This window comes from Schistocerca nitens, chromosome 9 (assembly GCF_023898315.1).
Source record: "Schistocerca nitens isolate TAMUIC-IGC-003100 chromosome 9, iqSchNite1.1, whole genome shotgun sequence".
Lineage (NCBI taxonomy): Eukaryota > Metazoa > Arthropoda > Insecta > Orthoptera > Acrididae > Schistocerca > Schistocerca nitens.
Genome location: NC_064622.1, coordinates 358,700,532 through 358,726,585, shown reverse-complemented (window position 1 = coordinate 358,726,585; position 26,054 = coordinate 358,700,532). Strand labels below are relative to the sequence as shown.

Below are 26,054 nucleotides of genomic sequence, written 5' to 3'. Positions count from 1 at the left end.
ATATCACATGAATACAGTTATGTAATAGAACAAAAAGCATTGTACTCCTGGAAGGAAGATAAAACTCACATGTGTATACAAGCTACATGTGTATACAAGCTACTCTCATTGTTATTCAAAGGGAATAACTACAGAATTTTTCTGCCAGAGGTGTCTCATTATGCATTTCACCAGGTCCCCCCAAATTTTTGTAGCTATTCACAAACCTAAAAACCCATGTCAAAATGAAAACCGTTACTTTAGTGATATAATGCCAACACGGGAGAAGAAGAAGAAGAAGAAGAAGAAGAAGAAGATGATATTGATGACGAAAACAAGTTGGTGCTGCTTTTGATAGTGAAAAATGTTATTTAACTGAGATAATATGTAACACAAAATAAACTGTAACACCAGGAGAAAAGTTCAAGTAGCGACCAACAAGTTTCTGTTTGATGGCTGTACAGTACAGAATCAGTATGCCAATCAGACAAATTACCTTGAGTGTAGAGGCAACCATTCCACCGGCACACCAGGTTGAAGACACCTATTTCGTAAAATGTCATGTCCTGCCTGCTGCTTGATGAAGTCCGTAACTGCCTGCTGCACATCCTTGTCCAACAGGAATCATTGACCCATCAAGGCCTTTTTGGAGGCACCAAAGGTGTGATAATCGCAGGAGACAGATCAGTATTATAGGGAAGATGCTCTATTATCTCCCATTTTTGTGTAATAGATGAGGCTGGCTTTCCAGATCAACTAAAATCTTGTGCCGAATCACAAACAGCATGGAATTTGTCTCACCATTCCACATTTTCAACAGATATTTGCCCCATACACATTCTTCACTCTCCAGTGGATGTCTTCCAGTGTTTATCCTCAGCCAAGGCAAGAACAACAACAGGTTGCTCCTGTTTGGACACATCTGGTAATAATATTGCTGTAGTCCAGGTTTCCATATTTACCGCACGCAAGTTGGAAAGACACATACCCCTAACCAATCCAATTTCTACATGTCGGTGCTTGTATACCCACATCAGAGACGCACTATAGTGTACATAAGATGCAGCAAGGCCCTCAAATGGAAACTTTTTGAGTGCCCTTTATCTTTGAAGTTGAACTGATATTGTATTGTCAAACATATGCCTCCCATATAGATGATACTAAATTTACATATTATATGCATTCCAATCTTGCAAAAATATCAGTCATGCTCATTACATCATTGGAACGTATTACCTAGCAAAACTTTATGTCAACATTGCGCTTAGTGGCAGCCTTATGTAATTTATAGTAATGAATTTTTTTTTACAAGGAGACTTTGAGGAAGCAACTGATTGGAGAGACATGTTTCAGCTGGCCACATGGAATGGCTGTGTTACATTTGTTTTTGCATCTTAATTCTCTACATCCTAAAATGCCCTAATTCAGTTTACCATGTAGGGGGAGAAAAATGCGAAGTCACACTTTCTAGCTGTACGAAAACATAGAAAAGAAAAAAAGAAGAGTCTTTGGGTCATGTAATTTCAGAGTCTTTGAGTCATGTAATTTCCCCAAAGCTCACATATCCTGACCCGTGTGTTCAAATAACTAGTGATTTCCATCCAAGGCAGCAAAGCATAGTTAAGTCATTTCAAATCTATAAGATTCACAGGGAGAGCTCAGCCACCTACAGAGTATTTGTAACCACAATGGCTGCTCTGAACAATAGATTCATCATGCATTTCAACCTGTAACTATGAAACAAAAACAGCAGACAGAAGAAAGAGATGGTCTCAAAACAATGATCATCTTGGCAGAGTTTTGTCCATTACTAGTGTGATTTTGGGGAGAAAAAAAAATATATATAAATTAAATGTGTGTTGGCATTTGACATGCTTGAATGCTCTCCTGGGTTGAATGGGTCTCTGACAGCAAGGTTTTTACAATATTCTGTGCCAGCCCAGAAAGCTTACATTGATCAAACTTGTCACACTGCTATACATAAATATAACAAATACAAGCACCATACACAGTTAGGGCACATGGCAAAATCAGCAGTTGCTGGGTACTGTCTGATACAGAACACAGGAGACAGTGTAAACTACAAAAATATGACGACTCTCACTAATACTTCTTCTTTATGAAATGGTATTACAAAGAGGCTACTCATATCTAAATGAATTATAATTTAACCAACAGAGACACGGGATGCAACCTCAGCAGGGCAATATACTACCCTGCATTGGCTACGCTGGAATATCTGAGAAAGATTAAACAATGGAAACACCAGGTATGAATATCAACAACATAGGAAAAAATAGATTGCTACTTACCATAAAGAAGACATGTCAAGTTGCAGACAGGCACGATTAAAAGACACTCACATATAGCTTTTGGTCACAGCCTTCATCATTAAGGACACACACACACACACACACACACACACACACACACACACACACACACAAGCCAGCACACCTCATGCACATACCACCACTGACTCCAGTACCTCAGGTCGGAATGCACCATCACTTGGGATGCAAGCACTAATCTGGAGGGGTGAGGAAGAGGAATGGGTAGGGGTAGGGGTAGGGGAAGTAGTGTATGGGTGGGGAGAGAGATGAACGATATCTAGTGGCATGTGCTGGGACTAGTCTGCCAACAGGCACAGCGTCAAGAGGCTGAGGGACAGAGATGCAGGGGAAAGAAGGAACAAAAATTGAGAGAAGCGGGGAAAGATGCGTTGCCAGAAGGCCACAAATATACAGGGTGGGAGACGAGAATGGGGAGATGATAGGACAGGGGGTGAAAACTGTTGGGTGATATGTTACAGTAGGTAAATGCCAGGATAATTACGGGAGCAAGAATGTGTTGCAAGGAAAACTCTCATCTGCGCAGTTTATAAAAGCTGGTGGTGAAGGGGAGGATCCAGATGGCTCAGGTAGTGAAGCAGCCATTGAAATCAAGTATGTTATGTTCAGTTGCATGTTGTACCACAGGGTGGTCTACTTTGCTCTTGATCACAGGTTGGCGGTGGCCGTTCATCCTGGTGAACAGTTGGCTGGTAGTCATACCAATATAAAAAGCTGTACAATGATTACAGCAAAGCTGATAAATGACGACTGCTTTCACAGGTGACCCAGTGCCTGATGGGGTATGGCAAACCTGTGACAGGACTGGAATAGGAAGTGCTGGGTGGATGGATTCGGCAAGTTTAGCCACCTGTGGCTTCCATGGGGATATGATCCTTGTGGGAAGGGGTTGGGACAGAGTGGCATAGGGATGGACTAGGATGTTGTGGAGGTTGGGTGGGTGACGGAACACCACTTTAGAAGGGGTGGAAAGTATCTCAGGTAGGATGTCCCTCATTTAAGGGCACAATGATAGGCAATCAAAGCCCTGATGAAGGATGTGGTTCAGTTGTTCCAGTATGAGGTGGTACTGGGTGACGAAGGGGACACTCCTTTATAGCTGGTTTTTTGGGAGTGGTGGGAGGATTGGGGTTATGAGGGGAAATGACATGGGAGATCTGTTTGCGGTCTAGGTCTGGGGATAGCGCCAGTCTGTGAAGGCCTTCGTGAAACCCTCAGCATAATGAGCAAGGGATTTTGTCACTGCAGACACGCTGTCCTCACGTAACCAGGCTATACGGGAGGTATTTTTTGGTGTGAAAGGGATGACAGCTGTCAAAATGCATGTGCTGTTAGTGGTTGGTGGGTTTAATGTAGACAAGGGTGAGGATGGAGCCGTCAGAGAGGAGGTGGTCAACATCTAAGAAGATGGCATCTACACTGAAGAGGATCACATGAAGCAAATGGGAGAGAAATTGTTGAGGTTGTGAAGGAATGAAGATAGGGTGTCTTGGCCCTGTGCCCAGATCATGAAGATATCATCAATGAACTTAAACTAGGCTAGAGGTTTGGTGTTTTGGAAGGCTAGGAAGGTCTTCTTTAGATGGCCCATAATGAGGTCAGCATAGGAGTGCGTCATGCGTCTGACCATGGCTGCACCGTGGCTTTGTTTAATACCTTCCCTTCAAATGAGAAGTAGTTGTGGGTTATGATAAACTTAGTATGGTGTGTGAGGAATGATGTAGTGGGTTTGGAGTCTGAGGATGTTGGGAAGGGTAATGTTCAATAGTGGTAAGACCATGGGCATCAGGGATGATGATGACGACGATGATGATGATGATGATGGTTTGTGGTTCATTCTCACATTGAAGTCATCAGCACCTGTACAAGTTCTGAATCTTTCCAGTTCCAATCTCGCCACTTTCCAAATGATGGTGAGGACAACATAAACAACCATTCCCCAGGTGCAGAAAATCCCCAATCCTTCTGGGAATCGAACCTGGGACCCCGTGATCCACAGGTAGCAACACTAGCCACTAGACCATGAGCTGCAGACTCAGCGATGTTGGTGTATAGTCTTGTGTTCCTAGATGTTGACCTTGTGTGTGACTGTCTTTTAATTGTGTTTGCGTGCAACTTGATGAGTCTTCTTTACTATAAATAGCAATCTGTCTTTTCCTACATTGTTTAACTCCTGTACACCTATGTTCTGTCACAACAGTTGCAGCCTTGCTGCAGACATCCACAAACAGTCAATATAACTGTTCAAGGTTGATAAGAATATGTCTTGTATGTATATTGCAGAGCTCCAATAGCATTCAATGAAATATTTAAGACCTTTACTGACATTTATTGCACTGGGAAAGACTTACACAGCACATATACATGAAGATCAGAAGTTAAAAATTTCTGTTCTTTTTCTATAACTATCCACAACTTAACAGTTTGTCGAGGGCTGTTCTTGTGCTTCTGTTACTTTTAATTATTGTCCTTTCCCTTTTTTTCTTACAAGAGCAAATTTTCTTTCTCACCAGGAAAATGCTTCTAACTTGCAACATTCTGACACAAGTTGATCATTTCATACAAACTTTTAACTCAACTTAATTTTCATCTCATCTTCTCCACAAAATTTTTCTTTCAGTTGTACCCAGAAGATTTCATAATTACTATTTTTGTTATCCAAATGTTATCTCTCTCACTTTTCTGTAAGCTCCCAGAATCAATAGAAAATATAACACCAAGTTCGGTGGCAGGTGGAACAAGACCTTTGGTCAGGTGATTACAGATTTATAAATACAAAATCAAATAGGGGTAATGCAGGAGTAGGTTTAATAATGAATAAAAAAATAGGAGTGCGGGTTAGCTACTACAAACAGCATAGTGAACGCATTATTGTGGCCAAGATAGACACAAAGCCCATGCCTACTACAGTAGTACAAGTTTATATGCCAACTAGCTCTGCAGATGATGAAGAAATTGATGAAATGTATGATGAGATAAAAGAAATTATTCAGGTAGTGAAGGGAGACGAAAATTTAATAGTCATGGGTGACTGGAATTCGTCAGTAGGAAAAAGGAGAGAAGGAAACATAGTAGGTGAATATGGATTGGGGGGAAGAAATGAAAGAGGAAGCCGCCTTGTAGAATTTTGCACAGAGCATAACTTAATCATAGCTAACACTTGGTTCAAGAATCATAAAAGAAGGTTGTATACCTGGAAGAATCCTGGAGATACTAAAAGGTATCAGATAGATTATATACTGGTAAGACAGAGATTTAGGAACCAGGTTTTAAATTGTAAGACATTTCCAGGGGCAGATGTGGATTCTGACCACAATCTATTGGTTATGAACTGCAGATTGAAACTGAAGAAACTGCAAAAAGGTGGGAATTTAAGGAGATGGGACCTGGATAAACTGAAAGAACCAGAGGTTGTAGAGAGTTTCAGGGAGAGCATAAGGGAACAATTGACAGGAATGGGGGAAAGAAATACAGTAGAAGAAGAATGGGCAGCTCTGAGGGATGAAGTAGTGAAGGCAGCACAGGATCAAGTAGGTAAAAAGACGAGGGCTAATAGAAATCCTTGGGTAACAGAAGAAATATTGAATTTAATTGATGAAAGGAGAAAATATAAAAATGCAGTAAATGAAGCAGGCAAAAAGGAATACAAACGTCTCAAAAATGAGATCAACAGGAAGTGCAAAATGGCTAAGCAGGGATGGCTAGAGGACAAATGTAAGGATGTAGAGGCTTGTCTCACTAGGGGTAAGATAGATACTGCCTACAGGAAAATTAAAGAGACCTTTGGAGAGAAGAGAACCACTTGTATGAATATCAAGAGCTCAGATGGCAACCCAGTTCTAAGCAAAGAAGGGAAGGCAGAAAGGTGGAAGGAGTATATAGAGGGTTTATACAAGGGCGATGTACTTGAGGACAATATTATCGAAATGGAAGAGGATGTAGATGAAGATGAAATGGGAGATAAGATACTGCGTGAAGAGTTTGAAAGAGCACTGAAAGACCTGAGTCGAAACAAGGCCCCGGGAGTAGACAACATTCCATTGGAACTACTGATGGCCTTGGGAGAGCCAGTCATGACAAAACTCTACCATCTGGTGAGCAAGATGTATGAGACAGGCGAAATACCCACAGATTTCAAGAAGAATATAATAATCCCAATCCCAAAGAAAGCAGGTGTTGACAGATGTGAAAATTACCGAACTATCAGTTTAATAAGTCACAGCTGCAAAATACTAACACGAATTCTTGACAGACAAATGGAAAAACTGGTAGAAGCGGACCTCGGGGAAGATCAGTTTGGATTCCGTAGAAATGTTGGAACACGTGAGGCAATACTAACCTTACGACTTATCTTAGAAGAAAGATTAAGAAAAGGCAAAGCTACGTTTCTAGCATTTGTAGACTTAGAGAAAGCTTTTGATAACGTTAACTGGAATACTCTCTTTCAAATTCTGAAGGTGGCAGGGGTAAAATACAAGGAGCGAAAGGCTATTTACAATTTGTACAGAAACCAGATGGCAGTTATAAGAGTCGAGGGGCATGAAAGGGAAGCAGTGGTTGGGAAAGGAGTGAGACAGGGTTGTAGCCTCTCCCCGATGTTATTCAATCTGTATATTGAGCAAGCAGTAAAGGAAACAAAAGAAAAATTCGGAGTAGACATTAAAATTCATGGAGAAGAAGTAAAAACTTTGAGGTTCGCCGATGACATTGTAATTCTGTCAGAGACAGCAAAGGACTTGGAAGAGCAGTTGAACGGAATGGACAGTGTCTTGAAAGGAGGATATAAGATGAACATCAACAAAAGCAAAACGAGGATAATGGAATGTAGTCAAATTAAATCGGGTGATGCTGAGGGGATTAGATTAGGAAATGAGACACTTAAAGTAGTAAAGGAGTTTTGCTATTTAGGGAGTAAAATAACTGATGATGGTCGAAGTAGAGAGGATATAAAATGTAGACTGGCAATGGCAAGGAAATTGTTTCTGAAGAAGAGAAATTTGTTAACATCGAGTATAGATTTAAGTGTCAGGAAGTCGTTTCTGAAAGTATTTGTATGGAGTGTAGCCATGTATGGAAGTGAAACATGGACGATAAATAGTTTGGACAAGAAGAGAATAGAAGCTTTCGAAATGTGGTGCTACAGAAGAATGCTGAAGATAAGGTGGGTAGATCACGTAACTAATGAGGAGGTATTGAATAGGATTGGGGAGAAGAGAAGTTTGTGGCACAACTTGACTAGAAGAAGGGATCGGTTGGTAGGACATGTTTTGAGGTATCAAGGGATCACAAATTTAGCATTGGAGGGCAGCGTGGAGGGTAAAAATCGTAGAGGGAGACCAAGAGATGAATACACTAAGCAGATTCAGAAGGATGTAGGTTGCAGTACGTCCTGGGAGATGAAGAAGCTTGCACAGGATAGAGTAGCATGGAGAGCTGCATCAAACCAGTCTCAGGACTGAAGACCACAACAACAACAACAACAACAACACCAATTTACAATCTGCTCTATTTGTAATTCAAGCAATGCTTCTGCTATATTTGTCATTCAAGCAATACTACTACTACTACTACTACTACTACTACTACTACTACAAGCTGTGAAGTTACACAAGGGTTGGGTTGCCACAAGTTTCCTCAAGTGAAATTTTCTCATATTTCCCTGATTTCCAGACAAGTTTTAGAATTCTTCACTGACAAATTTTGAGATGTCAAAAAATGTAAGGACTTCTGTATTTCTCCTCGTGTGAGCAAAAATCTTAAGTACTAACATCAACATCTTTTGCAGTGAACTGTTCTTAGATGGAGAAAGCAAGTCAAATGGTTTGTGTGTTTCATTAAGACCACTCTTGTTATTTTATTTCAATAAAACGAAATACATTTGGTGACAAAAATACACTTTTCCTTGTAGTCGTATGACAGATTTAAAATACCTTCCCTGTTTTCAGAAATAACCTCAGAAAAAAGTAGGCCTCTTGAAAGAAGTGTATAAGGCAGGGAAGAGTTGTGTAAACCAACACTATAGGTGACTACCAGTAAAATGTTGATTCTACTATGTTCGTTATTGTCAGACATTATCCACAGTGTTATGTCTATTATTTTGCAGGTATTGTATATGACTTTTCTTTTGAGAAGTATATGAGTACACAGTGTACAAACCGCCAGCGACTGCCACAATTTTCTTCTTATTATCGTCCATACTTTCTAATATATAAACTACTTTCGAAGTGCCAAAATGATCTACAATAAATAAAATGTCTATAAAACATAGCGCTGTACAATGTACTTGTGGTGAGACAGTAGCAATTACTGCAATCCACCCACCATGGCCTCTGGCCTGCTGAGGACCACCACTGTCCTGGGTCCATGGATAAATCACAAAAATCCGCCGCATTATGCCACACACAGACAGACCTGGCCTGTGAACAAATTGGAGAGACTAGATTATATCGGCAGGGCCTGCACATTAGTGGCAAACGACAGGCTTCAGATCAGCAGGCCCAATCTGTTAGAGGTACCCGCAGATATGGCCTGCAGTTTTGGCCTGTCATGGAAATCCACTCATGTGGCCAGCTATTCAGTGTGTCAAAGACACCACGTTAATGAAATGAGATCGTGATGGTCAATCCATGTAACAGATAATTTGTCCAAATACTCTGAGAATCAATACTAATGAGGATAGGTAGTAACTCACTGTAAAGATGATCAATGACATGCAGGCAGGCACATAGAAAAGACAATCACATTCTCAGAAATAAATTTTTGGCCACAGCCTTTATCAGAAAATGAGAGCACACACACACACACATTCACACAATCACTCAGACACAACTCATTGACACATGACTGCTTTCTCCGGCTGCTGTGTCAACAATCTCTTAGAATCAGATCCAAATAACCAACACCTCATGCCTCCCTTCCTCTTGTTGGCAGCTGCTAGGCTAGTGGCAAATAGTGGTGGCAGCACTGAGCTGCAAGCCGAGGGAAGTGGTAGGAATAAGGGAGTAGGGAAGTGGTGCACATACTCAGCTCCACTCTGCCCAGCCAGTGATGCTGCATGACGTTTCAATTAACAAACAGTTTCATCTACTGGGACAAAAAACAAAAATTTTCCAGTTTTATTTTTTCAAATTTCCCTGACACATTTGAAATTCCCTGATTTCCAGAACTTGTGGCAACCCTGTACACTCTTATAGATCTTGTTCTGTTCTTACCAATAATAGTTAATTCTGCTATTTCTCTTTTAAAAAGAGGCTTTGTGCATACACCAGCAAACATGAGAATTAAATTGTAAAAAGTTCATGCTGGAATGGAACAGGAATTCATCCATACAACAATGCTAGAACATACTTTTCAGAGTACTTACCAGAGGTATTCCAAGGATCTCATATGGATCAAAATTTGCATATTCATAATCAAACTGGGAAACTTTGTATGCCAAGAGTGCTAATATCAACCATCCAGATATAATAAGAAGTTTCCTGGAATATAAATGCCATAATACAATGTTAGGCCAAATACTTACACACACACACACACACACACATATATATATATATATATATATTTTCCACGTGGAATGTTTCCCTCTGTTATATATATATATATATATATATATATATATTAATAGAGGGAAACATTCCACGTGGGAAAAATATATCTAAAAACAAAGATGATGAGACTTACCAAACAAAAGCGCTGGCAGGTCAATAGACACACAAACAAACACAAACATACACACAAAATTCTAGCTTTCATAACCAACGGTTGCTTTGTCAGGAAAGAGGGAAGGAGAGGGAAAGACGAAAGGATGTGGGTTTTAAGGGAGAGGGTAAGGAGTCATTCCAATCCCGGGAGCGGAAAGACTTACTTTGGGGGAAAAAAGGACGGGTATACACTCGCGCGCACACACACACACACACACACATATCCATCCGCACATACACAGACACAAGCAGACATTTGTAAAGGCAAAGAGTTTGGGCAGAGATGTCAGTCGAGGCGGAAGTAAAGAGGCAAAGATGTTGTTGAAAGACAGGTGAGGTATGAGCAGCGGCAACTTGAAATTAGCGGAGGTTGAGGCCTGGCGGGTAACGCAGACATTTCAGGAATTCCTCACATCCTGTGTTGCCTCACAGTCCTTCTTGAAGAACATCCCCCAACATCACCCCAGCTGAATGCCGTGCCATTAAGGAGCTGAAAACAGACCGCTCTATTGTCATCCTCCCGGCGGATAAAGGCTCCACAACTGTGGTACTTGACCGTGTGGAGTATGTGGCAGAAGGACTGCGTCAACTCTCCGACACCTCAACCTACAAAGCTGTTACCCAGGATCCCATTCCCTCCATCCAGATTGAGCTGCAGAAAATCCTAAAAATTCAAGGTCCCTCACAAGGCCTCACAACGGCTTCCATAGACTTACTCACTCCACCTGAGCACCGTACTCCTACCTTCTACCTATTACCCAAAATCCACAAAGAGAACCATCCTGGCCGTCCCATTGTAGAAGGCTTCAAAGCCCCAACAGAACGTATCTCAGCTCTGGTAGACCAACACCTCCAACCTATCACCCGCACACTCCCATCCTACATCAAAGACACAAACCACTTCCTAGAACGCCTCAAATCCATTCCCACTCCTCTCCCACCTGAAACCTTTCTTGTCACCATAGATGCTACATCCCTTTACACTAACATCCCACATACCCATGGTCTCTCTGCCCTTGAGCACTACCTCTCCCAACGCCCACCCGAAGATCTTCCAAAAACCTCGTTCCTTATCACACTTACCAACTTCATCCTAACCCATAATTACTTCACTTTTGAAGGCCAGACCTACAAACAAATCAGGGAAACGGCCATGGGAATCAGGATGGCTCCGTCCTATGCTAACCTCTTCATGGGCCGCATGGAGGAGGCTTTCCTGAAGACCCAACAGCTGCTTCCCCTGGCCTGGTATAGGTTTATAGATGACATCTTTGTGGTCTGGACTCATGGTGAAGAAACACTCCTTAATTTCCTCCATAACCTCAACTCCTTTTCGAATCTGAATTTCACCTGGTCCTTCTCCAAAACCCAAGCCACCTTCCTGGATGTTGACCTTCATCTTGTTGAAGCTCACATCCACACCTCTGTCCATATCAAACCCACAAACAAACAACAGTACCTTCACTTTGATAGCTGCCATCCATTCCACATCAAATGTTCCCTTCCCTACAGCCTAGGTATTTGTGGCAAACGTATCTGCTCCAGTGATGAATCCCTCAACAATTACACCAATAACCTGACCAGTGCTTTCCTCTCCCGCAACTATCCTGCAGACCTTGTCTACAAACAGATCTCCCGAGCAATACATTCCTCCCCGTCCAACAACAATGTTCCTACCCCCAGACCACACAGAAGCATCCTTGTCACCCAATATTATCCTGGCCTCGAATACATCAACAAATTACTCCGCCAGGGATATGACTTAGTCAAGTCAACCCCTGAAATGAGATCATCCCTTGACAAAATTCTCCCCACACCACCCAGAGTTTCCTTTCGTCGCCCCCCTAACCTCCGTAACATCCTTGTTAAACCCTACAATATTCCCAGACTACCTTCTCTACCCAGCGGTTCCTACCCCTGTAACCGACCCCGCTGCAAAACCTGCCCCATGCATCCCCCCACAACCACCTACTCCAGCCCTGCTACTGGTAAAACATACACAATTCAAGGCAGGGCCACGTGTGAAACTACACATGTCATTTATCAGCTGACATGCCTGCACTGCACAGCCTTTTACACCGGTATGATAACAACTAAACTGGCTGAGCGCATGAACGGACACAGACGAACTGTCCGCCTAGGAGATGTCCAGTACCCAGTAGCGGAGCATGCCCTCCAGCATAATTCTAGGGACCTAGGAACCTGCTACACCGTATGTGCCATTTGGCTTCTCCCACCCAACACCAGTCCCTCTGAACTGCGGAGATGGGAACTTGCACTCCAACACATCCTTTCATCCCACCATTCCCCTGGACTGAACCTACGTTAAACAACCTCACTCCCATTTACTCTTCAGTCTTCTCCTCTTTCCCTTTCCTCTTTAGCCATTCACGCATCTTTTCATCCTACATAGTTGTGTTTATCTTTATACTGTATACCTCTTTCCTTCTGTATGCATCCTCTTTGGTTTGAAGCTGGCACAGTACTTACAGTAGAATATCTTTGGCTTCCCTCTGACAACCATGCCTCCATCCTTGCTACCCTCCCTGTTTTCCTTTCCCTGTTGCTTCATGACCTGGGTTATGAGTAACTGAATCCACTTTCCCTTCTTCCCTTTCTTTCCCCTCTCTCCTCCCTGATGAAGGAACATTTGTTCCGAAAGCTAGGAACGTAAATTTTCGGTTCTGTTTTTTGTGTATCTATCGGCTGTACTGAGCTGAGGTAAGTACTGGCCAGCCCCTCTATCTCTTTGTTAGTATTTGTTTCACATCTTTATATGAGATTTTCCATTAATCATTAAGTAAGCTGTTTGACACTTTAGGGATAAATTTTACTGCCTGCCTAAGAAATAAAAAGTGGTAAGTAATTTTTATTTTAATTTTACTGTTTTTATCCCCATGTCCTATTGTGATACTTTTCTCTTAATCTTGATGATATTTCTGCTTTTGTGTTGAAGCATTTCCACTTCTTTTAAGATGTAGAAACATTTTTAAAAATGTCAGTGGTTAATAGTGCAAGTTTCCTGAAATATGTGTACAAATACCACTAGTACTGTGATAAAGGTGTGTTGAAGTCACTATCATATTGCAGAACGTTACAGCTACGTTCACATTGCTAGCCAAAATAATTACTTTGGAAGTTTAAAAAAGTTGTAGTAGCAAAATTAAAAGCATAAAATATCTACTATACATGCTACAGGGGACGCAACTTGCCATGTTTACATTTCCTTTCATTCTTCTCTGTATCACTTGGGACATTGCTGTCACTCCATGTTTTAAAAAGAGAGTCGTATGTCTTAGTTGTCATTAGACTGTTCATTCTATTCAACATATCCCAAAATACTTCCTCACATTCACTGAGGATAGCACTATCCATCAGCAAATCTCCCTTCATCTTGAATGTTAATCCCACTTCTGAACCTTTCTTTCGTTTCCATCACTGCTTCTCTAATTTATAAGTAGAGCAGTAGGGGGAAAGACTAAATCCCTGTCTTCTGCCTTCTCTACTCTGATCAATTCTTGCTTGATCTTCCATTCTTATTTCCCCCCTCTAGGATACTACAATTCATACTCCTAATCTTCCCTTCTAGCTTACAGCTATTTTTCTGAGAATTTGTAACATCTTCTGTCACTTGACATTGTGAAATGTGTTTTCAAGGTCAGCATATCCAATGAATGTGACTTGCTTTTTCTTAAATTTTGTTTACGTTATCAAGTATAGTTTCAGAACTGTCTCTTTGGTGACTTTCCTTTCCTAAAGCCAAGTGATCATCATCTTACAGAGTCTCAATTTTCTTTTCCATTCTTCTGTAAATTATTTATGTCAGCAACTTGAATGCATGACCTGTTACGATAACTGTGTGATAGTTCTCGCACTTACCTACCCTTGCCATCTTTGAGATTGTATAGATATTTTTCAAGAGTCTGGAAGTACGTGCATTTGTAGTGTCGAATAGTCCCTCTCCAAATACACCAAGGGTCTCAATGAGGCCACAGACCAAAATTACTACCCCAACCTTGTACAGAAACAGATCTCCCATGTCTTCTCCCTCCAGTCACCCATCACCTCCCAGAGTCCCACCGTTAAGCCACAAAGGAGCATTCCTCTCATGACTCAGTACCACCCAGGACCGGAGCTACTGAATCAAACTCTCAGACAGAGTCAAGCTGTCTGTCTATCTGCATGACTGGTCACTACCAAACGGTGGCCAAGAGACCACTTGCTGAGCAGGCTGCCCAACACAACGTTCTTTAGTTCAATGACTGCTTCATAGCCTACACCATCTATATACTTCCTACACCATCTATATACTTCCTACCAATACCAGCTTCTCCGAATAGTGCAGGTGGGAACTCTCACTGTGATATATTCTACTTCTTGTAAGCCCTCTAGGCTCAACCTTCATTAGTCACTATCTTTTGCCCACCTATCTCTTTCCCTGCTCCCACTGCAGCACTATACAGCCTTCTATTCCACCAACACTCCCACAGTCTTTTTACTTCTCTCCTCCACTGCTCCTCACCATCCCCCATCTGACCTTCCTGCTGCACCTAGCTGCCCTACTCTGTCCCTGTATGCTACCATAAGCAGCACTTTACTGTCCCCCACGCCTATCCTGCTATCCCTCTCCCTCCCCACCACACTCTCCCCCTTACCCAAAAAATAAAAGGACAGTGTGACACATACTTAACTCTTTAAACACCTTCAAAGCACTACCTTTGTTCACATTATTATACCATTAAGCATGTTTTAGACTTTTGTTGGTTAACATTAATTAAGTTGATTAAAGCCAGCACACCATCATTAAAAGAAGACATGGCATTACATTATTAACACTGCATCACTTGTATTGATATTGAGTCCCTCATGCCGCACAACTGCTATACCTTCAATTATGTCCCTTGTCTCGGCACACTGGAGGGCACCCTGCCCCACACTAAACTGGTCGTTCTTGAAGTGCTTAATGTTATGCGAGTTTCTACTAAAATTTATTTTCGGTGTGCATGGCATAAAGAGAAGTAAAAGTCATGAACGAGCAGTTGAGACAAGCAGAGGTGCAGAGGTGCACAGGGGTTACCTATAAAAATCAACAAAAAGAATTTATTATACAATTTGAGTACAAATAGAATAAAATCAAAACTTACGTAAGCATCTGTTTTGTGCCTTTCCATGGTTCATTTGACTGGAGTATAAGCTTTTTCTTTTTGCAGTCATCACAATGGCACTCCTTTTCATATTTGGCCGGATCTGTCAATCAAAAATTATGTAAGATATAGAAACATGATCTTACAGTCTCAGAGAGTTCTTTCTAAATAACACACACAGGCACACTAGTTATGTATGATCCCACAGTTTATAGCAGTCTACGGCATATACAACATATGCTAAATACACCAAATTAGATATGTAACTTGAGCTTTCATTGTCTTCAATGACTGTCACATATATAACTGATTTCGAGGATTATGTACAATTTCGTCAGATACTCAAACTGCACGGCCCCCACTGTTATATTACATAACATTCCTTATCTTTCCAGTCTCCCACCACCTCCCAAAGTCCCACTGTCCGGCCAAAGAGCAGCATTCCCCTCGTAACTCAGTACCACCCAGAACTGGAGCAACTGAATTACATTCTCCACCAGGGTTTCAATTACCTCTCATCATGCCCTGAAAAGAGAAATCCCCACTATTCTTCCTACCCCTCCCACAGTGATATTCTGCCGTCCACCGATCCTACACAATATACTCACCCATCCCTACTCAATCCCTGCTACCAACTCCTTACCTCATGGCTCATGGTCCTGTAACAGACTTAGATGCAAGACTTGTCCCATACATCCTCCCACCACCACCTGCTCCAGTCCAGTCACAAACATCACCTATCCCATCAAAGGGAGGGCTACCTGTGAAACCAGTCATGTGATCTACAAACTAAGCTGCAACCACTGTGCTGCATTCTATGTGGCATGACAACCAACAAGCTGTCTGTCCGCATTAATGGGCAACAACAAATTGTGGCTAAGACACAGGTGGACCACCCTGTTGCTAAGCACGCTCCCTATTCCTTACCCCCACCCGGTCGCCACTGCCATCATGTACTGGTGCTGCTGCTTGCAGTGTGGCCTCAGTTGCTTGAGACTTCAATCGTGTGAGTGAGTTGCATTTGTGTGTGTGTGTGTGTGTGTGTGTGTGTGTGTGTGTGTGAGAGAGAGAGAGAGAGAGAGAGAGAGAGAGAGAGAGAGAGAGAGAGAGAGAGAGAGTGATCTATTTCTGATGAAGGCCTTACTGGCAGAAAGCTTTATTTGTGACAGTCTTTTTGTTGTGCCTATCGTGACTCAGCATCCCCGCTATATGGTGAGTCGCAACCTTCTTTTTCATAATATTGTTACATTCCTATTGTTTACTGTATATAAAAACCAGCATGACAATCCTGGGTATCAATTTTAACCCAGATGATGGTGGTGGCAATAAAAGTCACTGAAAGCTCCAGTTTCACATCTGATTTGATGTGATTTTGTCTGAACTAGTTGTGTAAGGGAGGAGGGAAAAATTTCGTCACAGATTGTGTTACTCTAGCAATTCAACACAATTTTTTTTTTTTTCAAAAAAGAAGGAGAAAACCTCTCAGAGCACCTAGATATGCTAAACAGCCATTAAAAACAGTTAAAACTTTTCCAGCCAGTATTCAACCTTAATAAAAAGTTCACATAAGTACAACTTAATGCTGACCTGTATGGAGCACAAGTCAACCATAACCTGCATTATAAGTATCCATGCGTAACATTCAATAATTACCTAAAATGAGGGTGTGCGGAAAAGTGGTGTCCCTCAACTTTTTTATGTGAAAACTCTTAAAGCTTGTTAGATAAAACAAATGGTACGTAACATTCTACATCTTTTTTCTTCGTGTCTACATATTTGCAGTCCCCTGCCACTAGAGGGCTCCAAATTTTAGAGTGTAACATGGCAGTGTGTAACATAACTATGTCAGTGTGTGAGAAACAGCATGCTGTAATCGAGTTTCGAATGTGAAGAGTTTATCCACACTTGGAGCATCCTCTATTTCAGCATCACAATGCCAAACTGTACACGAGCGCTGTGACACCTGCAACAATCTGACGCCTTGGGTTCAACGTCATCGGTCACCCTCCATACAGACCCAACTAAGCCTTATCTGATTTTCACCAAATTTCATCTGTTTCCAAACCTTAAAGAACACCTTTGGGGACTTCTCTTTGTTAGTGATGAAGCAGTGCAAGCTGAAGTGAGGTTGTGGCTCCATCAATGAAGTCAAACATTCTACAGTAATATCAACAAATTGCTCTCTCATTGGGAGAAATGTGTTCATCGGCAGGGAATTATGATCAAAAATAAATATGTAGATGTGAAGAACGAAGATGTAGAATGTTAATAACGTTTTTTTTTTTAATTAAAAAGCTTTAAGGGTTTTCACATAAAAAATTCAGAGGTATTACTCTGAAACACGTATACATAACTGTATACAAATTAAAATTAAAAACATTATTAGAAAGCTCACTGGCACAAGCTGCAGAGCAGTTGCCAAACAATGTGCTCCTGTGAGGGCTAGAAGTAATCTTATCAACAAGACTGATGTCAGGCTGAGAATTGTCACTGGCAAGCTGTAATTAACAATACTTTCCTAGCTTCATGTCTTATTTAAAATAATATCATCACAGGCAGTGGATTGAAAAACTAAATGAGACATTTGTTGGATCAGTTTCTAGAAACTACACAAACAACTAAATCCTTTTGTTCCCCACATATCTCACTTAAATCTCTAAAGCCTGTGTGGGATATCAACAGTGTGCAGCATCCTCCTCTTTGTTATTTAGAAAAGTTCTGTGGAGTTAACTGAAGACTACTTGCCAGACAAGAGCTGGAGAATCAGGCTGACCCAACCATACCACACCAGCAGAAAAAAGCTCCTACTGGAGTACAAAAAATGTTCCTGTTTATGTAACAGACTGTTGACTGGAAAGTGGAGTACCAGCTGCCTCAGTCCATCTTCCTCGGCATCTTTAAATATTTTCTCAAAAATTTTGGTATGCAAACACATTCATACCTTTTTTTTTTTTTTAACATGCAACTCACCTCAAACTCTCACAAGCTCCCCTAACGGTAACTCACTCACACCCATTAGTCGATCGCTGTAACTTGCTCATATCCATCCACTCCCAGATGCCCTTTCCCACTCACTCATTGTCATTATCTCTTTGTGCCTCTCTGTCACTGCCTCCTGTGTCACACCCACAGTCCTCTTTGTTCTGTCCTGCTACTACTGTCTCCCTTCACTGTCACTATCTCCCTCTTTCTCTATCTTACTGCTAACATCTCATCCTTCCTTCTTACTGCTGTTGTCTGTTCTCATTGTCACCATCTTTCTCTTCCTCTTTATCACTGTCACATACTCTTGCCTCTCATTATCACTGGCTGTTACTCACTTCCACTTTCTCTTTCTCTTACTTCCTCCCGGCACTGTCTCCTCCACTATTTTCCTAGCACTGTTCTGATACTGTCAACTGTGTTCCATTGCCACTGTATCCCCCTCCTTCTCTCACACTGCCACTGTCTCCTTCGCTCTTTCTATAACACAACCACTGTCTACAATCTTCCAGTATTTATTACTTTTCCGTCTCTTTGCCACTGCCACTACCTTCTTCTCTTTGAGCATAAAAATTTTTGAGAAAATTTTTAAAGATGCTGTGGAAGGTAGCTGGTACCCCACTTTTCAGTGTACTTCAAACAAGAGCAATTTACCTTTTTTGTGCTCAAACACAAGCACTTTTCTGCTGGTTCCCTTCCTTTCCCTGCTGCAGCTGGGCATGTGACTCATAGGAAAAGAAATGTACAGATCAGTAAAATGTGGATAGTTACTTATGAAAAATAATAACGTGAAACTAATTCTACAACTCAGATCAGATTTTACGTGCAAAATTTTTTTGCCTGTGCTTCAGTACTACAACAAGGGCTTCCCAGATGATAACACACACACTTTACACCAAATTTCTCCATACTAAATCTCTTTATAAACTAAGCTTTCACCTCACACCAGATTTTATAAGCGTATTTTAAGTTCACAAGTAGAGTAACTTTCAACCTCTGTACCTCGGAAACAGATACAGATATGAAGAAAATTTACAAGGTTGTTGAAGATAGGGATCTTAGGAATGAATTATCAAAATTACAGACATTTGCTGTGTCTCTTCAGCAGTGTGTGACGCTACTTTTCAGTCTTTTGAGCACTTTTAAGTAGAAACTGGTGTTCACAGTGGGCCTAGCAGGTTTGAGTTCATGGTGGAAAATGTCTTGCAACAAAGAAGACAATAGTAGGTATGAGTTTATGATGGAAAATGCCTCATGTTAAAGAAGACAATGAGCATAGTTTTGATCCTTGACTTGCTCATATGTGCCTTCTTGGGGTGGGGCAACACCGGGCATGCCACTCTGAATTCTGCCTTTTTTCTCTGGGTCGTACCCAAAAATCCATTAATCATCACCGGTGGTAATAAGAGTTTAAAAATCAGGATCATTTTGACACACATTTTCAATAGTTTTAGGCACTGGAACACATACACATCCCTTTGTTTGTCAATCAATACTTTTTGGGACCAGTTTGGTGCACACCTTTTACAAGTTCAAATATTTGGTTATACTGTGACAAATTGTTATTTTTATCATGTTTATAGTTTCAGCTATCAACGGAAGGCTCAATCACCGGTCAGAATTTAACAATCATGGATACATGTTACATTTTCATTGACTGGAGCAGTCGATGTGTGGCCCCTACAGGGTTACTCGGCGACCTCCTCTCGGTCTTCCAACACACCACTTGTACAAAATTAGGAATGTTCTGGAATTTTTTTAACAGACCTTATATGTTGTACTCTAAGATCTTGATTGTTTGTGGAAGATGACATACAAGTTGGTAGTTGGAACATTCAGCTTGACCACTGTTTCGTTTCCAAACTGAGACTGTACTGCTTAATGACTACACAGTTGATGTTTTCTTCTCTTCAATGATATTATTGAGGAAACCTGTCAGCCATTCAGCCGCCTCCCAATGTCTTTGTCACCAAATTACTGCTGGGATGTCACCCAGCCCAGTCATCTTCCCTCTGGCTTCTTGAACTTCAGGCTTGTTGATCAACATGATGGATGCTTCAAAGTACTGCTACCAGTGTTCTGGGGCCTTCTTTTGGTCAATAATAAATTTACCTTTTTTTTATCACTGATGCCATAGAAGTTCTCTAAGTCTACTATCTGTCAAAAGCTGTCGCCACTTCCAATCCTAGGTGATAAGATATCACATTTGCCAGCTGGTGTGTCCAACCCTTCCTCTGTAACTAGTTTTTGATCATGTTTTCACACAAGAAGAAAGTCAATCTGGCTGATGTTGCTGTCACTGTAGTACATCAAAAGATACAAGGCTCGCTTCTCCAATAAAGTTGCTGTGATAACCAGGTCATGAGCTTCTGCAGAATCCAGTATTCTCTTCCATCACCTGTGTCGCTGCTGCCATGAAATAATAGCCGTCTGCAATCATCTAATACATTATAGTTAAATGTTATACTTAAATAAATAAAAAGCGGTAGTTTGCTTTTGTTCTACATTACAGTGTGTTTATAAATGAATATCAGGGTTTTAACACTTTACAATATTTATTATATTAAACTTGAAGTTATAAATGGTAGGTCAAATGAAAGAGCAACTCACACAGTTTTACCAAGAACCTTATAAATGTTCAATGTGAGCACCATTTGTCGCACGGCACACATCAAGTACGGTATATAGCCGAGTTCTTCCCAAACGTTGATAAGTGTATCTTCAGTGATTGTAGCAACAGCTGCTTCAATCCGGTTTCTTAATTCAGGGAGGTCTGCTGGTTGCGGAGGCATGTACACACGATCCTTGATTAAGCCCTAAAGGAAAAATTCGCATGGTGTTAGGTCGGGTGAACATGGAGGCCATGCAGAGCAAGCCCTGTCATTGGGCAGCACTTGGGTACAGTGAATGTGTGCCGTGTGACAAATGGTGCTCACAATGAACATTTACAAGGTTCTTGGTAAAACTGTTTGAGTTGCTCTTTCATTTGACGTATCATTTATAACTGTAAGTTTAATGTAATAAATATTATAAAGCATTAAAACCCCGATATTCATTTATAAACATCGTATATTACTTTTATTGTGCTGACCAGATAACACAACAAAGGTAATACTGTAGAACAAAAGCAAACTAATGTTTTTCATTTATTATAATGTTGTTCTACCAAGAACTGATGGAAGATTCAGTTAGGCCTAACATGTTGCACTTACACTTTTTAATTAATTAATATTATATAAGAAACCTTTTCAAAACAAATGCTTAACATGAAAAATTAAAAAACTTTTTCAAAACACTGTGCCAGAAATCTAGCTGGGTATAAGATAAGGGGTTCTGCCACTGCTGCAAATAAAGTGCAAACAGCTGTTTTTACTTAACAATTGGATTGAAGACTAGATAGTGAGCAAACCCCTAATTCACATGAGTGATCACAACACTTGATGTTACAGTACTACATAAAAGAAAAATTGAAAACTTAGTTGGAAATGTGTTACAAAATGACTTACATTCCTCAACATAATTATAACACATCCATTGATTAATTAGCAGCTGCATTAATCAAATTGAAATTTCTGACCACGAAATTAGGTTTAATAATGGGAAATAACTGTTCAGGCATTCATCTTTTATATTCTCTATATGCTGATTTTAGCTGCAATAGCTTGCAGGCGTGCTTTTGAAGAGTAAAATGCCTCCATCATGGATGGATGGATTGGTGTCACAGGATACTAAATAGTAAGGTTATCAGTGACCACTGCTTAATATTGGGAAGCTAGGGTAATTAAAATTCATAATGTGGAGTAGATATTTATAAAATTTATTGTTAAAAGTTACATAGACATTCCCTGAATGCCTGTGCAAATTTTGTCAATGTGATTATACATATTTTAAGTTCTGGAAGAAAATAAAACGTGTATGGGGCTGGTGGTTGGATGATTGTGCAGTTAATAGGATAAATCAACAGTCCTATAAGCCACTTGAATCTCTGTCTGACAAAATTGGTAAGACACTCTGCCCCATGCAAAAGTTTAATAATTTTCTTACATCATCCATTTATCACCAACAATTGTGAGAAAACCCTTTTGTAGATAAAATGTTTCCCTCTTGTCAGTATAAAAAATATATATTTTCTCATCCGAACAATGGCACAGATGACATTTTACTCTTTAAATATCGATGGAGCAAATATCCTCTATGCATGATAATCACCTGCAACAGCAGTCAGTGAGGTAAAAGTGGACTGGACACTGACCTGAGCTCTACAGTGCTTTACTAAGCTTAATACCATTAGAAGAGGAATGCTTTTGCCTGTCTCAGAACTGAGAGCCAGTTCGCCCATTCAGTTACAACATCTGCCACTGAATACTGAATCCAAACCACAGTGATTGAAAGGTGTGATGGCAGCCTCAACACCAATCTTAACTGTCCTGGGTTAATAATCCATTCAGTGACACTAAAGCTACTTATGACACCCACAATAGCATCAGAAAGACCAAGGAAAACATGAGTATCACAACAGATAAATATCTAATGTTTGAAACGTTGATGACTATTTCATTAGTCATTTGTTTTCAATTGTGTATGTCCTTAAAACGTTTTTCTTTTGTGCAAAGTTAGAACTAAGCCATCAATATATTGGGTAAATTCTCATCGCTAAAAAGACTAAAGAAAAGAATTTAACAGAAGAGGAAAAATCCACTAGCAATCATTATTGTAGGGAGATCAAGGCTTAGTGAATGGTCGAAGTCAAGTTTCTTAGTGACAGAGTAAAAGTTTGGCTTGTTCAAGGATAGTACAGAAAATCATCTGCAGATTGTATGAAGGAACTATCTGAGCATTTGGTTAAAGAGATTTGGGAAACTTCTACGAGTGCAGCCAGTCAAGGATTTGAACTCCACTCCAGAATTTGCTTACATTTCTTAGTTATTGCATCAAAGAGTTCAGTAGAATATTACAAGAATTCACTTCAGACTGGTATTACTAAACGTATATTGACTAACAAGCAGATTATGAAAACAGCTGTTCTAGGCATTTGATGTTTCATTTTAGTTCATAGTCAGTGTTCTACCTGTCCTGTGTTAAACCTTTTTCCGAAATGGAGGTACACTTCAATAGTTCTGTGTAAAACTTGCAAGCACATTTTACTGTTTATAATGTTGTCAACTCATAGATGGACATCTGTTTCCTGTTCCTTTATTGGTCGGTAATGTTTCCTGTTGCTTTGGTTGGTTGGATGGATGGTTAAAGGGACCAAATTACTAGGTCATTAGTCCCTTTTTCCTCAAACACGTCTACATGACTGTAGATCAGAGATAGCCTACCGTGTAAAACCCAGAGGAAGAAAACCCCCAAAGGTCTATGAAAGGTCAACGTAGGCAAGAAAAAAAAAAAAAAAGGGGGGGGGGGTGACAGAGGAAAAAAGCCAGGCGCCCTCTAGGGAGCAGCTGGAAGCCCACAAAGGCAGAGTGCAATGCAGGGGGGACACATCCCCACCCCACCGCATACCAGATGTATTCCTCTCAGAAATTGCCTTGAAAAGACTAGTGACATGGACAGGGCTGCAGAAGCACAGAGAGAGAAAATATGAACTCGTTTAACAGGTCATGTGAAACAGGCAAGGAAGAGTAAAAGAACAGGTAGGGTGAGGGCCGGGGCAGCCCACCATGCCCAGGCATCCACAGCCCACTCTGGGAAGAGGAGGCAACAGAGTGTTCTGCCAACACCTCAATGGTCTGATAAGGTTAAGTTGCCCTCCCTTAAAGAGAGTGGTTGAAAGCCCCCTTCACTAATAAAACATAAAACTAAGTCAGCCACTGCGGCATCGTCTCTTAATACCACGGGTAGCGAGTCAGGGAGATTAAAAGTCCACCGCATGGTGCTAGGTTGGGACAATCCAGCAAAATGTGAAACACAGCCAAATGGGAACCACAACAACAGTGCAGTGTGTCCTTCCGATAGAGGAGATACCCCGTGTCAGCCAAATATGGCTGTTGCAGAGCCAGCAAAGGATGGTAGTATCCCTGCAAGAGGCCTGCATGATGGACCTCCACACATTTGTAGTCTCCGTTATCAGGCTTGTTTGCTGAAGTCAGAGTGAGCCATTCTGTATTTGATATTCCTAAAACTTGACGGTGTAATAACGATCGGAGGTCTGTTTACACCAATCCCAAGAGTTGGTTTACTTGTAGTGACTTTGGTCTGGCTATTAGTGAGAGTTCATACCCCCGGATACCAACTTGGGACGGGGTCGAGAAAGGGGTCACTAAGCATCCACACTGTCTGAGGGCACACAGGGAATCCTGTATAAAAATGACCAAGGGATGGCAAGGATAACGCTGGTCGAGAGGTTGGAAACTGCTTGAGTCGCTGCAGATGAGAAAGGTTTGACTGGTGAAGGAACACATATGCTCAAGAGCTTGAGAGATGGCTAGCAACTCCATAATGAAACACTACAGACATACAGCAAGGAGTGTAGTTCAGTATGTCCTGCAAGATTATAAGCAAAACGTACATGACCAGCAACCATTGAGCCATCAGTGTAGACTACTTCAGAACCCCAGAATGTGGCAAGGATGGAGAAAAATTGATGGCCGAGGGCCTCGGGAAGGACAGAGTCTTCCAGACCTTGTGATAAGTTTGGAATAAGCTGTGGCCCAGAGATGCACCATGGAGATGTACACGAGTAGGCCCAGAGGAGAGATGGAAGAGGAAGCAACTGGAATTCCGAGAGGGGGCACCAGACGTGGATTGCAATTGTAATCTCTTATATAGCCACTGTTGCTGGAGATGGATTTTCATGTTTGGAAAGACAAGATGGCATTCAGATGCTTAGGAGAGTTGTGAATGTGGGTACCATAACTGATAATCCCTCATTGGCGCCTGATCTACAATGGAGTGTCCACCAGTGAGCTGTTCACAATGCTAGTTTGAAAGACTCCTGTCACAAGTCGAACCCTGCAGTGGTGTATTGGATCCAGTATCTGCAACACTGAGGGTGATGCTGAACCATACGTCAGACTCCCATAATCAAGATGGGATCATATCATGTAAAGCTCCAGAAGGGTAGTGCGATTTGCAACCCAGCTGGTGTTACTTGGGCAGCAAAGTGTATTAAAAGCAGCCAGCACATTTGCTTAAGCTGGTGAAGATGGGGAATCCACATCAACTGAGAATCAAAGACTAGTAGTTGGTCGCCAAGGTAAAGTTCTGGTTGTGGGTGAACTTTCAACAGAAGTGCACAACATGGGTCTTGGCGGTTGAAAGCCAAAAGCCATGGGTTAGAGCCCATGCCTGCACTTTTCATATGGTGCCTTGCAGTCAATGTTCAGTGACGCCCGTATTAGAGGAACAATTGCAGAGGCAAAAGTTGTCAACATACAAGGAGGGTGATGATGAGGATCCCACGGCTGCTGTTAGACCATTGATGGTCACTAAAAAGACAGGGATACTCAGTACAGAATCCTGCGGGAGCCCATTCTCTTACATATGTGGGGTACTGTGGGAAGTGCAACTAGAATCTGGAACATACAGTGCGACAGGAAGCTCTGAATAAAAATCGGGAGCAGACCCTGAAGACCCTACCCATGTAAGGCAGCAAGAATGTGATGTAACAATGTGGAGTCATAAGCCTTTTGCAGGTTAAAGAAGACAGCTATAAGGTGTTGACGTTGAGCAAAAGCTGTTCAGATGGCAGACGCCAGGTTAACGAGATTGTCAGTAGTGGAATGGCCTAGGTGAAAACCACCCTGGGACAGAGCCAGGAGATCCTGAGACTCAAGGAGCCAACACAGCCATCGGTTCATCATGTGTTCAAGCAACTCTCACATATCATAGGTGAGACATACTGGGTGATGATAGTCCACCTCCAGAGAGTGCTTACCTGGTTTCAGTACTGG

The 26,054-nt window shown here is 41.3% G+C and overlaps 1 protein-coding gene across 1 annotated transcript in view; it reads right to left on the bottom strand.

The window, feature by feature from the left end:
- The window catches only part of LOC126203768 (translocation protein SEC63 homolog), a 190,379-nt gene that overhangs the window by 137,517 nt on the left and 26,808 nt on the right, over positions 1 to 26,054 (bottom strand). The window contains exons 2-3 of the mRNA XM_049938137.1: positions 15,178 to 15,280; positions 9,694 to 9,808 (exon numbers count right to left, since the gene is read on the bottom strand). Of these exons, the coding sequence (XP_049794094.1) occupies positions 9,694 to 9,808; positions 15,178 to 15,280 (218 nt within the window). The remainder of the gene's footprint in view (positions 1 to 9,693; positions 9,809 to 15,177; positions 15,281 to 26,054) is intronic.